The sequence below is a fragment of the Sinocyclocheilus grahami genome, unplaced genomic scaffold, assembly GCF_001515645.1.
Source record: "Sinocyclocheilus grahami isolate Dianchi unplaced genomic scaffold, SAMN03320097.WGS_v1.1 scaffold1566.1, whole genome shotgun sequence".
NCBI classification, from domain to species: domain Eukaryota; kingdom Metazoa; phylum Chordata; class Actinopteri; order Cypriniformes; family Cyprinidae; genus Sinocyclocheilus; species Sinocyclocheilus grahami.
In genome coordinates this window covers 47158-63103 of record NW_015506745.1, presented here as the reverse complement: position 1 = coordinate 63103, position 15946 = coordinate 47158, and the positions used below count along the sequence as shown (strand labels likewise).

The 15946-nt window shown below is 39.0% G+C and overlaps 1 protein-coding gene across 1 annotated transcript; it reads right to left on the bottom strand.

Moving 5' to 3' along the window:
- Nucleotides 1-1833: 1833 nt before the first annotated feature.
- Nucleotides 1834-15567, bottom strand: LOC107571222 (synapsin-1-like). The gene is made up of 9 exons (XM_016257528.1): nt 15518-15567; nt 15380-15442; nt 14093-14235; nt 13715-13789; nt 12844-12946; nt 9486-9638; nt 7992-8058; nt 4455-5085; nt 1834-2953 (listed from the first exon to the last, which is right to left on the bottom strand). Exons 1-9 carry the CDS (start codon nt 15551-15553, stop codon nt 2824-2826), a joined length of 1401 nt encoding a protein of 466 aa, XP_016113014.1. The 5' UTR covers nt 15554-15567; the 3' UTR covers nt 1834-2823.
- Nucleotides 15568-15946: the final 379 nt, after the last annotated feature.

Genomic DNA, 15946 nt, shown 5'->3' with positions numbered 1-15946 from the left:
CACACACACACACACGCACACGCACTCACACACACACACACACACTCACACTCACATTCACACGCACACTCACTCACACACACACACACACACACACACTCACACACACACACAATAATACGTGCCCAATAATGTCTATAATAAGGTCTATATTTAAAATCGCTAAATTGAAAAACATAAATAGGCTGCATAAAGATTAGATGCGTAAAATTATATTTTAAAACATAATGTAGATTTGTAGTATTTCTACACGATTGTAAAACTCTGTTCTAAATGTGACTAACGATTCAACACAGTCTGTAAGATTGCGTAAAAAGCTACCTATGATGGCCAATAAAAAAATAAATAAAAAAATCCGCATAATGCCCAAAATGACTCAGATTCGAAATTATACTTTGAAGTTTTCACTAAATATTCCAAAAGATTTTTTGAAAATGCCTGAAATTCCGATCGTGTCTAGTTAGACTGCTCTGTGTGGTTTGAGACACTTCCACTCTGTTTCTCCTCCCATCAGGAACACCTCTGGAACACATGGAGCAATGCGGGTATAATTAAATACTAGTCACTATTGGAATAAGTACTAGTATCTAATGATTAAGTACTAGTATCTAATGAATAAGTACTAGTAACTTTACAAAAGACACTAGTACCTAAAGAATAAACACTAGTACCTAAAGAATAAGCACTAGTAGCTAAAGAATAAGCACTAGTACCTAATGAATAAGTACTAGTACTTAATGGAAAAGATACTAGTATCTAAAAAATAGGTACTAGTACCATGAAAATAGATACTAGTACGGCTTACAGATTAAATGTTAAAACGGCTTGCCATAGGAAGAGCCCAAGAAGCCTGTGCCAAACTAACTGCGTTACGCCAAGTTTGCGTAAGCGTGCACTGCAGAGTTTAGGCTACTCCACCTGTTGACATTGCCAGCACCCGGTGAGATCACGAAAAATGCTTCAAGCGCTAAAACTGGTGATTTAGCATTTGATCGATCCTGGGAAATTCGTACAGCTAGATGTAAAATAATAATAGCTTGTAAACGTTTCGTTTGAAGTACATGAGGAAGTAAGGCAGACAGTGAACCTAAATCGTATTTGTTTGTAATTGAGATGACACCAGGTCTCTTCGGTGGGCAGATTCTCTCACTGTCCCTCTGTCTATCATAGAACCTTTCTGCCTCTGCTGCACTTTGAAATCCACTGTACCTATAGCAATAACTTACAGAACATTGTTTCACATGATCAGACAATGTGTGATAAAGATGTGGAAAGAGGTTTGACGTAATGAGAGATTCTAACATCATCAATCATATGACTGGACAAAACCACTGAGAGAGAAAAGACAGAGCTGTGTGTACATATTAGAGTCATTAGCGGATTATAATTACGTACTGATACCATGCATGCATCCCATTTAATATATTATTGAACGTTGAATTATAGTTTTGAAGACATTTGCATTGTCCCTTTATGTTTTTATGGGAATGTAGATGTGCATCATCATCGGACCTGTGTAGCTCTTGATTTTGGTGTCAGATGAGTGCTAATGACTATTAACCAAGGCAGTTCAAGGTGCACATTTCCCCCCCACTCATATTTTGTGTAATGGTGTTAGTTTGGGTTTCTGGGTGGGCTATGATGGCATAGGCTGACCATTAACCATTTAACCATAAACAGTTAGCAAAAACACTAGTCATCTACTGCCACCTTCTGGCAAATCATATTATAAATAGCTCACTTTTACCATCGCTCAGATGAGATTAAAGCTTTATTTGTCACAAAGTACATGAAAAATACATCATGATTTTTTCCCCCAAAGCATAATGACCTTTTGAAAACCAAATGGCTAGGGCATTGTTGTTTGCACTTACTGATTGGGTCCTCTGGTTCTTAAAATGTGAAGAAACAAACAAATACTGCAAAAAGGTTACAAATACATGCACAACAGTACGTGTGGCCACTCGATGCTTCAGCTGAATGTACATATAATGGGCAGACGGCAAACGGAGCACAGAGCACGCCGGTATGTCAGTGGAATGATGCGCCACGTGTTTATTGACACTTGTACAGAGAAAACAATTATCACCGGGTCATGCAAAGCAATAATACTGTGCACAACGAAAACACAACATGAACAGTGTGACACCAGAATAAACATGTATTCAAATTAAACTCCTGAGATGTTAAACATACAGTACAATACAATATGCAGAGATACTTTAAACATGGCACTCATGAATATTTTGACAGGTTGATAAGTGCTGGATGCAAGCTATGGCGCTAAAACACCAGGCGTTCCACTGAAATCCCACCACTGCACTGAAACCGACCAGTCCAAGCATTGATTATTGTAGGAAACTTGAAGAGGAAAGTGCTTTTATAAAGATTCCGAGGTGGCTCACTGGCTAATGCTTACAACACATCAAGTACTTACACACACACACACTACAGGTGATAAACAAGGGAAACTAGTCACAAATATTTGTCTCTGGGTAAAGAAAACACACTACCATGATACAGCTACAACATCGAGGGGCTATAGACGAATTCAGCATACTCCAGCCTCCTGTAACTGATTGCTTAAGAGCCATTCCCTCCTCATATAAATCCCAGTGTTTCGGAGCAGAGCGACTCAAAAAATGTAAACACCAACATCTCGCGGAAACAATCACTGTACATCACTCTAACCTTCACTCAGATAATTACAGCAGACTTGGGAGGAGGGGTTAAATGTACACAGCTACATGGAATTAACCTCAGACCAGGATGCATATCTGTCACTCCAGTGCCTGGCCACCTTTCGGCTCCAGGGTTTTGTCATTAGTCAGAGAACAGGCTTGCAAAAGACTTTCGCAAGTTTCGAATGGTCTCCGCCTTAGCTTCATCCTCGTTGCTGGAGCGGAAAGTCTCGCCAAAGGCGTTGAAGGCGTTGGTCAAGGACTGGGATTTGCTGCAAAACAATGGGAAAAGCAAAAGGCAGATGTAGATCATCTGTGAAGTTACGCCTTTGTTTGGGTAGTCGTGCAATGAACACGAGAGCAAGGTGTTGAAGGCAGAGGAACTCAGTCCCAATCATGGAGATGTACCTTCTTGCAGAGTTTGCAGCTCTGAACCAGGCCAATCATAGGATTCGATTTCAATGGAAAAGCACAAGCAGGTTTGGTGGAGCAGAGCTGATCCCTGCAGGAAGGTAGGACTGCGTTCCAACTCACATACTGTCCGTCCTATACAGTATACTATGCTACGTTATGATTAGCGGGTCCCAAAACATACCCTGCTGAAAAAAACCCCAGCAGATGCTGTTTAGGTATGTTTTGAAGCATGATAGCTTGTTTGAGCTGGTTTAAGCTGGTCATGTGCTGGTCCTAAGCTGGTCCTAAGCAACTAGCTCCTGCTCAGGACTACCTCATAACCAGCTCAGGGCCAGCTGAGGACCAATCAAGGACCAGCTCAAACCAGCTGCCATGCTTCAAAACATATGCTGTTTTTTTCAACAGGGTAGTACACTGAAAATAGTATGTCAAAGGTTTTGATATGCAAGAGAACTGATTTGCACTGTTTCTTCGAAAGTGTACATAATTTTTTACGCGTTCGTGAGGGACAGCGTACAGTGTGCATGATGCAAATTTCGCCATCAGAATAGTATGCATGTACTGTACGCTTACCACTCGATTTTTATAACCATGCGTACTTTGTACGTGCAGGTTGCACATGCGCATTGAATTTGTTTTGCAGTAATCAGTTGTTCCACAAGGTGGCAACACTGGCCCAGGCTGTTGTTTCACTGTAGAGAACTAATTTAAAGAGACAGAACAACAACAACAAAATAGCGGAGACTACAACAACAACAGACAGCTGCATTTACAAGCACTTGTGAGCAAGAGGTTATGGGATAACCCAGCTTTGGTTAAAAACAGTTAAAAAATATTTGTTATCAGTTATAAATTATGGGGAAAATAGAGCAGACACGGCACATGGATGAAGCTTTTAAGAGCGCATGTGTTGACCGCCCGCACAACATCAAATGGAGTATACTTTGAAAGGCTAAGTGTTCGACTGTACGCATATACATACAAAAACTAAGTACACTTTGGGCTTTAGGCATACTGGCTACTTTATATGTCAAAGTTAATGTTTACCACCACTAGCATATAGTATGCATTTTGTATAGCATGCATATATGGGATTTATCCCACTTCTCCAGGAGAAGCACCCTAGTGCAGGGCAGTGGTGTCCTGTCCTGCTCTTGGAGGGCCAATGTCCTGCAGAGTTTAGCTCCAGTCAGCTCTTGCGTGGAAGGTTCTAGCAAGTCTGAAGACATTGATTAGTTGGTTCAGGTGTTTTTAATTAGGGTTGGGGCTAAACTCTGCAGGACAGTGGCCCTTAGAACGGTTTCTTGCTCAAATGGACATGCCTTGCAGCAAATGATCTCCAAGTGAAAAGATGCTTACTTCAACAGAGGATGGGTTGACTTCTGCTGGGGTGCAGGCTGTTCCTCCACAGGAGGCTGAGATTGAGTGGGCTTTGCTGGGGTAGGTTGGGCCGGGGCTGGGGTGGGTGCAGGGGAAGCAGTTGCTCTAACAGGGGCTTCAGATGAAGCAGTAGTCTGTGTTCGGGCTTCAGGTTTGACTTGCTCTCTGAGCACTGGTTTAGGCTGGAGCTGAGGTTTAGCTGGTGACGGGGGTTTAACAGGACCTTTGGCTGGGGATTGCTCTTGAGCAGGGACTGTATCTGGCTGGGTTTGCCCAAGATTCTGATCTGTGTCGCCCAGTTGAGCTTTCGGTTGGGCCTTGGTGGGAGGTGGGGTCTGGGGTTTGGGTTGGATCTGAGGCTTGGAGTTCCTCCGAACTGGAGGCACAGGCTTTGGGGGAAGTGGTTTGGGAGGTTGGGGTTTTGGGGGCAGTTCCGTTGGCTTCCCTGGAGTGGGTTCAGGTGTGGCTTGAGCCTGGGCTTTGGGCTGCTGCATGGTGGGTGGTAGAGTTGGGGTGGGGCCTGCTTTGGGCACAGGCTCCTGGTCAGGGACTGGCTCAGGTGTAGGCTCTTGACTCTTAGGTTGTGGGTCTTGGGGTTTCACTGCCCCCCCTAGGTTTAGTACAAAAGAGAGTCATCATATTATAACATTTTTACACGTTGAGGCTTTCAAGAAGGTTTTAAATCCAGCACCGGAAACTTTGCATGATTTATGATAAAAAAAAGTCAGGCGCCCCCAGGACTGGCCAAAGTAACCATACAAAGGGCAATGCCCAAGGTAAGAATAGTCATGTCCACAAAACAAAAGGAAAAGTTTTTACTCTAAACAAGCAGATGGGACAGTTAGCTTGCAGCAGTATCATAGATGTGGATGTGAAGAGTAATAGCTGCAGGTTCACAGCAACAGATCATGCATACAAAAGAACCAAGACCCAGAGGATGCATGCGCCTTATTTAAAACAAAGACTGCATATATTTTAGTGTTCACCCCTGGCCTTAATTGGGATGTTTTGCCTTGCCTTGTTTCAGATATACTTTGTTATACGTTTTATACACAAAAAAAGTGTTCTTTATAAAGTGCATAACAAACATAAGGGACAATTGGGATACATGCAGGAGCAGGTAAAATGTGGGAGATTCTTTGTTCTCTTGAGTATGAGAGAGAATTATGTAATGATCTAGTGAGCGAGGTGTGTCTTGTGGTTCTGCTTGTTTGTTTAAAAATACTTGATTATGTTTCTTGCTATCTCACTATAAATGAACATACAGTGGGATTGACCCTTTAGAAAGTTTACAAAGACACTCAGAAGAATCTCATGCCTTTCATAAAGGGTATTCCATTTGAAATGAGTCTAACAAAAATATAATTCAGTAACACAGAACAGTAAGTCTGGGAAATGGGAGCTTTATTACTTTGGACATGAGGGGGAAAGACTAGATCTATATCAGACAGTAATCACAGGCGAAACCCAAGTACTGGATTTAAAGAGGCAGTGACATCAGCAAAGCCTAATCAACCCAAGTCAATGGGTATAAAGTCAGAGCACACTATGGGACGCTACATCAGCATATAGCGATGGAGATCTGATTCTTCACAAGAATCATGAGTACATTCATTGAGTTCATTAGGTATACTTTTCACACAAAATATATTTCAGATTTTTCCACTCTTTGGTAATGCATGCAAATATACTTGAGTAAACATTTCCCATGCAATATAAGGACATATTTTAAACTCGGAACATAGATACCTCTCACACATTATAGATACCATCTTGCATGTTGATAAAACAGTTAAAAGCATTAATATACAGAACAGGCACTACACTGATAACACCCCAGACATCTCTCTTGTACATATTCAGTCTTGTCCAAGAACACTAAGAATCATGTCTTCACAACTGGAAAAGCTCATTGTTTGTGAAATATTGCATTATTAAACGTCAAGGCCAAATCTGTATCACTATATTAGCTTATTTAATTGAATGTCTTTGCATAAAAAACAGTGACTCCACTGAATGGCTAAAAAGTGGTCCTCTAGCGATACTGTGAAATTGCATTGCATTCATGACGCACAGGTGATGGCTGTGAGAGAAAAACTCAAATCGGTCTGTAAACAGTCATAAGATTATTTTAAGAGATCTCTTAAAATTTGCTTTCTTGTTTCGGTGAATGTCACAAAAACACGTCTAGGTCACATTTCACATAAAAATCAAAAGATAAAGAAAACATTTAACAAAATGAAAAAATCTCATTACTGTAATGAATCCAGATATTTCACTTTGAGGTTTTTTGGTATTTATTTACTATTATTTGTGTGGTGATTCTAATTGGTGTAATACTACAAATGTGTTTTGCATTTAAATGGTCAGAAATGAAAGGTGGTACAGCAAATATGCTGTGATATCATTTTACCCCCGTAATCATCATGAAAAATGATTTTAGAATAGGGTTTATTTTCATTATGCAAAACATAAGTTTATTTACTCTTTTGATTTTGGGGGTGATATATTAACATGACACTTTCTTGTGATTCACCCATTTTGACAATTTCACTACAGTAGGTTTTGTATTGCGCAGAAGGATATATAATGTAAGCTGACAGTCGAGAGGTCATGGGAGGAAGGACTCATCTGCTAAATCTAACCAACCTATTCTGAAACCTTCATTAAGCCTGATCCTAAAATTGACTGGCTTAAGTTGGGAATGTAATGGCCATTCAGTTGTATGGCTCCTCGTGGTTATCTGTTTACAGTTCATCAGGCTGAAAGAAAATCTTCTTGGTAACCTTGAGAAAACAAATGTTTAAGACAGCTTCAAACAATTCCAAAGAACTACCTTCTGACGCCTCTTTAGAAACCATGCTGCAAGTACTCAAAACACTTTAAAATCTTATTTTTTTTTAAAAAGAAAGAAAGTTATCGAATACACGTGTTGTGTATTCAGCATGTAAACACATGGACTTACAACACATCACTCATGCAAAACCACAAACACTACATTTATATCAATAAAAACAAAACAGCACACATATAGCACGCACACACAAATGTTACAGCACACACCCAAAAGCAAATCTCAGCTAGACGATTAGGAACTACCCTTACTGAAACAAGTTAACAATCTTTCATATTGACCACATGAGACACCACAGCACTGGACTTTGCGTAGGCACAGTTAGAATTGTTCTTTAGCTGGCAGCGACAACCCTGGAAACCACACGACTAACAAAGGAAACGAATGCAGCCATCAAAAGCAAACAAGGACAGAAAAGTGAACAGTACAGAAAAACACTTCATAGGGGAGAACGACACAGTCAAGGCAGATTCTGAAGAGCACACGCTCCAAACCACTGCATCTGTCACTATCCTAACCTCAACCGGCAGCAGTGAACTGAGCTTTCGATTTATTGTGGGCTGAACCGTGTATCTGGAATTGTGGCAGTGGAAATCATTTTGCCTGGACTTGTTTTGGTCCGACTGCAACTCCGTTACAGTCGAGAATGTACTGCAAACAACCTTGTGGAGGGGGCCGCTGGCCGAGGGTCTTGCTGGGGTCAGTCAGGCTTTCTTTTAAGGCAGCGCTCTGTAGACACACAGAAACAAACACACTCAAATGGTTTTCAGTCTTAGTGCATTTCCACTGATTCCACACCAGGGGGCAACACTAGACAGAAAGAGTAACAACAGCCACGGAAACTATTTTTAGGAGAAATTTAAAGTGACAGTTCACCTAAAAAAAATTACTCATCCAAACCTGTATGATTTTCAAAAGAAGATGTCTCAGTGACCCCCCCCCCATACATTTAAAGTCATTGATGTCCCATGTTTTGGAAGTTATATTGCACAGACTAAGACAGTTTGGGCGAGTAAATGATGACAGAATTTACATTTTATGTTCAAGTGCAGCCCAAAAGAGCTGTGAATATACTATAAGCATACTTTGTTTGTTAAAATACTGCATATATTTTTGCATGTTTTGTGCAGTTTGCTGTGCATTTGTTATTTAGCTGGTCGCCCCAAACAGTTCTTGTGTGTTAATGTTGCAGTGAATCTCGGGATATACTGTCCTAAATTATCAGAAGGATTTCAGCAAAACAAACATTTAAACTAGAGAAAAACTGTAGTGCTCCAAGGTGTCCACTTGTTTTTAATTCACATGCGCTCTGCACTTTTTGCACGATGAAATTTATTAAATTAAAAATATTTTGCTACACGTTTTCAGCCTGTATTGGATTCTGTGTGTGGCTGGATACCTTCTTGTTTGTTTTCAAGTAAAACAAATATTCAAATAGTAGTTTTTCGAAGAAAGTGTAAAGGCTTCTGTTTGTGAGCTTTGGTTAGGGGTGCTGCATGGAGAGACAAAAACCTGTTTGCTGCTCAACTCTGGCTTTTAATAGCTGCCCTTTTAATGTGTTTGACAGAAACTTACCGTAATAAGCCTTTATGTGACCGAGTTCTTCTGTGCTCTAAATCACTCACAGATCTTTTGACAGTTCGATAATCTCTATTTAGTTTTTGCTAAATATTAGTTGTTTTTGTTTATGTTTCTCATCTTCAGTAAGATCGTTCTTCCTCCCCATATTGCATTAGAACTGTGACTCACTTAAAGCCTGTTTAAAGGCCATTCTGAGAACTGTTTCTTAACACATTATAAATCTTAGAAATGTATTGCTGATACATGCTACAAAGACTGTGAACTATCATTCAAAGTTGGCTGGGTGGTTAATAACACCTTTTTCTTTGGTGTGACAAACTCGGAACACATTTTCAATATTGATTTACACGGACTTTAATAATGTGGAACAACACACTTTAAGCAGGTTTTTCCTGGCAAACTATTTAGCAAACCTGTCTGAGAGTGATACTAGTTATCTAAAAAGATATGAGACATAAACCAAACAAACACGTCTTAGAAACACTACAACTGAATGTTTATTTTGAAGGTGAAATCCCTCTGGCACGTCTCTTGCAGTGTTGCAGTGCTGTAGCAGTGGAGTGTGATGAGCGTACTTGTGCAGGTTGGACAGTGGTTGGAGGTCTCTGTGGGGATCGAGCTGTTGTGCGGCCCGTGTCTTGGTTCATCTTGGCCAGAACGATGGCAGTGATCAGCTGACGGTCCTCCAGCTGGTGATCTCCAATCAGCTGCATCGTCGAGCCCACCACCTACAGCCAAACACACAGCAGCATTAACACAGGAAGATCTATCCATCCATCTATCTATCTATCTATCTATCTATCTATCTATCTATCTATGTAGTGTGTGATGTGCTGCTCCTGCACTCAACGAGGATGCGTTCATTCACTGTGCTCACATAGAAAACAGTTTCCATAGCAACATGCTAAGACTCTTATAATGAAGCAAAACATTTCAACAGCAACACAAAAGCTTTGATCATGAAAGTTCATCATCTGACATGAGATTATTGGCCATAAACAAATATCTCTAAGCTAAAGGAAGAATGATGTGCGTTTTGGAGACAATGAGAGGATTTTGTCATTGTGGCACGCCACAGGGAGAAAACAATCATGACCACATCCTTCCATGATGGAAACTCTAAATATTGTCTTTTTTTACCACATCAAAATAAATGTACTGAAAGCGTTGGAAATGAGGCATTTTTCTGAGAAATGTTATTGTCTTGCGAGATCAAGAAATGTCTCATTATTGTAAACGTCCACTCCCAAAGCACCAAAAACTGCAGCTTGTGCAGCAGTCCTGAGCATCACTACACCCGTCTCCCTGAAACAAGACGGGACAGCAGGAGTTTTCATTCATTAGTGTGCAGTGATTACAGTTTCATCAGTGATACATTTCATCTGGAAGCCGTACAGTTTCTTTGTGTGTGGAAGAGAGACACATTTACGTAATAATAAACGTGGAACACACAACACTATTATACATTTATCTATTTAACACATACTTATTTACATTTCAAATGTGCACCTAACAGAACTTTACATACTAACTTGTTTATTTTGTATATTGTGTTTTTGCTATTTTGCACATTGTCTATTTTGTATATTATTCGTTCTATTACTTGTGTCGTTCTGTTGCACTGTGGAAGCTTCTGTCACTAAAACTAATTCCTCGTATGTGTAAACACACCTGGCAATAAAGCTCATTCTGATCCTGATTAAGTTAATCAGTTAACTCCTCGTTCACTGAAACACTTTACACTCACTGGAAAAGTCAAAAACAGCGGTGTCAAGAAGCGTCAGGACACAGCTTCAGGGTTCCCACTCTTCTTCAGTGATCATTTTCCAGGACATTTGTAATTTAATTATGGCAGAAATACAAGACATGGATCACGCCCTAAAGTAATATTTTCCTCTCTCGAGCAGTCTTTAAAAACATACAGTTTATGGCCATGACTATAAAACTATTAAATCAGCCTCCTAATTATTCATTACAACAAATTTTCAGAACCAATTTCAGTACCATAGCAAAAAAATAAAAATAAAAATAGAAGTATTTAATTATTTTTATTTACCTATTTGTGACCCCGGAGCACAAAACCAGTCATAAGGGTCAATTTTTTAAAATGTAGATTTATACATCATCTGAAAGCTGAATAAATAAGCTTTCCATTGATGTATGGTTTGTTAGGATCAGACAATATTTGAAAATCTGGAATCTGAGGGAGCAGAAAAATCTAAACATTGAGAAAATCATCTTTAAAGTTGTTCAAATGAAGTTCTTAGCAATGCATATTACTAATCAAACATTAAGTTTTGATATATTTACAGTAGGACATTTACAAAATATCTTCATGGAACATGATCTTTATTTAATATCCTAATGATTTTTGGCATAAAAGAGAAATGTATAATTTTGACCCATACAATGTATTGTTGGCTATTGCTACAAATATCCCCCAGCGACTTAACACTGCTTTTGTGCTGCAGGGACACATATGAAAAAAAATTTAATCAGTTAATTATTAATGCTAATAATAATATTAAAGAAAAAAATTAAATATTGGCATGTACCCTTCAAATATTTTAAGTATTGCTTTAAAAGGTATTGCAATAAAAAAAAGCAATTGCTATAAAAAGTATTGCGTGTTTTTTTCTTCCAACATTTTGAGCATCGTGAACATTGAGCTTCTTTGCGTTCATCTTCAGCATTCTTGCCTTCGTTAATGGCCCGTTTACAGACTTTGTAATATTTCCATGACATTTTGGAAAATGCTTGTAATACGGTTTGTGTGCAAGTCCAGAACAGAGATCGGCTAAAATAAAACAAAGGGACAATCGCCAATCACGCATTTGGAGCAACAACTGGCCAGTTCCGATTTATGGCAGTTCGAACGTTTTCTACTACTAACATTAAAGGGCTACTTCACCCAAAAATGAAAACTCTGTCATTAATTACTCGCCCTCATGTCGTTCTAAACCCGTAAGACCTTCGTTCATCTTCAGAACACAAATTAAGATATTTTTGATGAAATCTGAGAGCTTTCTGACCCTCCATAGACAGAAATGCAACTGAAATGTTCCCAAGTCCAGAAACGTAGCAAGGAGATCTGTAAAATAATCCATGTGGCATCAGGGGTTCAACCGTAATTTTACGAAGCTACGAGAATACTTTTTGTGTGCATTTTGTTACAAGATTGCGACTGTACTTTTATGTCATCGCTGAGAGGAGGTTTGGTTTACAGGTTTAGGAGTAAAAGGTGGATTCAGGTGCTGAAAAATAGCTTTTTAATAGGGTAATGTAATTAAAAGTCTCGTGACTATAAACCTATCTGGCTGTTATGTGTTATATTGTTTAAAATGGTTTTGCTTTAAGGCTGGGATGGAGTTCTAAAACGTCATGCCAGTACAACAAAACCTATTTATTTTTAGTTATAACAAAACACACTGTGGTCAAATCATTGTGAGCTGACAGCACACCAGTGACGCCTGTCTTATGAGACTGGGTTTACTGGCTGCTTTTGGCAGAATTTTCAGAAAACTCTTCCACATTTTTTGGCCAAGTTTGTTGTTTGATGCCAAGTGCAAAGCAAATGACCTGCACATGTGTGGATATTAGCAGGAAATGAAAAACTACAGGAGTGTCCTTAGAACGTAAACACTTGAGTTCTTCTCTCGCATGAGCTTCCAAAGAACTATTGCTAATTCTGACTCGCATTCCTAACAATGGATTGGCAAGGATTTATGTGTTTTCTGCAAAGCCTCAGAAGGCACGCACCCATTGGTCTGTGTCCTGGCACAATCCTCACTATAGTCACTGTGGTCAACGCCTCCTCTCATAACTATAAACTTATCACACATTGTCTGGTGTTGATCTTCACCTATCAGCTCACATGCGATAACATGAGAGGTCAGGTGGGTTGAATCAGTGCTTGTGTCACTATGCTCTCACCTCAGTGATATAGTCCTTTCCGTCCTTTCCATGTATGGCTTTAACAGCACAGATGTCTAGACCGCCAAAGACATCCGCACAGGTGTCCACCCACAGCTTATACCTGCAGGACAGAAGAGCTTTCACTTTCCCAATTCCTGGTTTCTGATCGCTTCACGCTGAGTTATAAAATGAACTGCCCGTTGAATGCCTGCTTCAAAATCCTGATCTACCTCAGTGTTATTCTCACAGAATTGTCAGTACTGCTCATGTTACACATGCGATTTGAACTCATCTTTTGGTTACGTTGCTCTGGTCAATATTTATAGAAATTCACTATTTGCAAGAAGAAAATATTAATTTTTCACTAACAAGGTTGTTCAGCTGGTCATATGGCAAACCAGGATGATATTATTGCCTTTATGTATTATTAGATTTGGATCACTTGGCTAAATCGGCATGTGTACTCTGTCTGTGAGTTATTCTCTCAGATCATTTTGATTTATTTATTTAATCAGCAACTAATGTACAATATTTGCACAGTGCATTTGCTTGTATCGTTTGGCGGCATATGTGCAGTTTTCTTTTCCAATGCTACACTGACGTGTCTAATAAATTCAGAAGCAAATCTATAGTTTATTCTATAGCTATAGATAGCTATTCTATCTGGGATGTGTTTCCTGTACAACCCTGTCATAACTTACTATAGTATAATGCATTGGTGGAGAAATTAATTAGCTATTCATGACTGTTTCCCAAAAGCACAATATTTTTGTAGCACATCCGTCATTCAAACAATGTTGCTTCAACAATATACGGACAAGTGGTGGAGTAATAAGATCTGCACCAATACAGCAAGTTCATCCAGAGCATGTCTATCTGTCGTGCTCACCTGTCAGTCATGGCTACTTGCTCCAGCATGGCAGAGCCAGTGTTTGATTTCCAGTTGCCAGAGATGGACGTTCTCCTGTGAATCACAGCACATACTGTATCACATATTCAGCCTGCGCAACGATTTCACCAATCTTTATCAAAGGAATGCGTCACCAGAAAATGATAATTTGCTATTGTATGACATCAGAAGATGCATAGACTGCTATTATGATAAGATATTATGATTTTTTTGTGATCATTTTCCGCATCCTTTTTGAAGCTTGAAAGCCTCAGTTCCCATTAATTGTCATTTCATGGATCAGGAATGACTTGAGGGTCTACCAGCTTGAGATAGAAGGTCTATAACTGTAAGCTGTGTCGGTGCAGCTGTACTTACATGTACGCTTTGTAGTCAGAACCGATCTTCTGGACCCTGATGTCATATTTAGCATCAATGAAAGGCTCTGTGGTGGTGTAGGTCTGAGTGATGGCCACAACACTCGCAATGTCTTGGAAGTCACTGTGATTGTCAACTTTCACCTGCCAAGGCAATGTTCCATTAATATGTTGTCCTGTTATCAATGGGCTGAGACTCATTAATGGATATGTTGGGTGAAGTGTGTAATTTATGTGAAATCAGCAGCTTTGAAAGAAGTATTAAACACTTACTCTATTGGCTCTTTTAAAGGAAAACAGGTAAACAGTGCCTTGGTTAAGACATTGACTGATAGTTGTGTGGATTATTAGCATGTATATGCACAGAGAACTTCTCACAAAAACATATGCCTAGTTTACAACACATGCGCAGGTGCATTCATTTGTTCTTAACACTGTCCTAATGAATTTGGAGTTCATTAAATTATTTCACAATCTAACAGAATTTGGTACACAGAATGTACACACTTGATTTATTTCTGTTCAAAACTGTACACATCAGGGTTATTATTGTTAACTGTGCAACTACATGTCAACTAGGAGTCATTCGTAGACTAGTAGACTGCTAACACTTTATTTTGACGCTCCACAACAGACATTCTACTGACTATGAGTACCTCTGCAAGTAATTCTAATAACCTTAACCTAACAGTCTACTAATACTCTAATGCATTTACAAATTAATCATGAGTTAGTTGACATGTAGTTGCAAAGTTACTTAGAGTTAACAGAATGTCTAAAGAAGACCATCAAAATAAAGTGTAAACAAACTATTAAAAACATGATTAAAAATACTATTAATAAAAAATAAATTAAGCTTAATAAGTAATAAAAAAAGAGTAAAAGGCAGCACTTTATTTTAAGGTGTCCTTGTTACACATGTTACATGTACTTACTATTATAATAACAATCAATTATGCATAATTACATGCAAATAGGACTAAGCCAAACCCTGATCCTAACCCTAACCACATATTAAGTACATGTAGCTAATTAATATTACTCAGTACTTAAATGTATAATTACACTGTGACACTAAGAACACTAAAATAAAGTGTAACCCAATTAAATCAAAAGCACATAGTACAATGACAAAAGAATACTATAAATCACTAAAAACTAAAATGAAAATACAGAAATGAAATATTCACAAAAACGATAATAGTAAACAACTAAACAAATAAAGTAACACGTGCACATGCACCTTTTGAAGAGCTGGTTTCACAATCAGTCAAACATTTTCTCATACCTTCCCCATTCCAGAGTGAGCGTGTCCGATCTTCACCACCACAGGGAATGTTGGCATTGAGATCTGAAACACAGATTCATTGTTTTCACTGTTGACTTTCTTTAATATGCATGATCCATGTTTGCATTGGTTACTGACTTTAAGCAAGGATCCAGGAACTGGATTTAATCCCATTTAATCCCAGATGCAGGCGAATAAAAACGTTTATTGTTTCAGCATCTGTTAGTCATTTATTATGCTTCAGAAACAGGTGTGTTGCTGACAGTTATTAAATCCAGCTCATCATATGCAGTCTAGCAATCAAGCATGTGCGAACAAGACGAGTTTTATGTCCTATCCACAAGCGACTGATCGTTAACATCGCACGCAACACGACAACCAATCTGACACTGAGCACAGCATTTAAACAGACTCATTTCCATGAAGAACTGATGGCATAAAGAGCATGAGAACAGAGCCAGATCTGAATGGATCAACTGAGCATCCACTGATCCGTGTGTGTGCTTGTTTATGTGGTTTATGAGGACACACATTTGTATAATGACATGGGTATTGCCGAGGTATTAC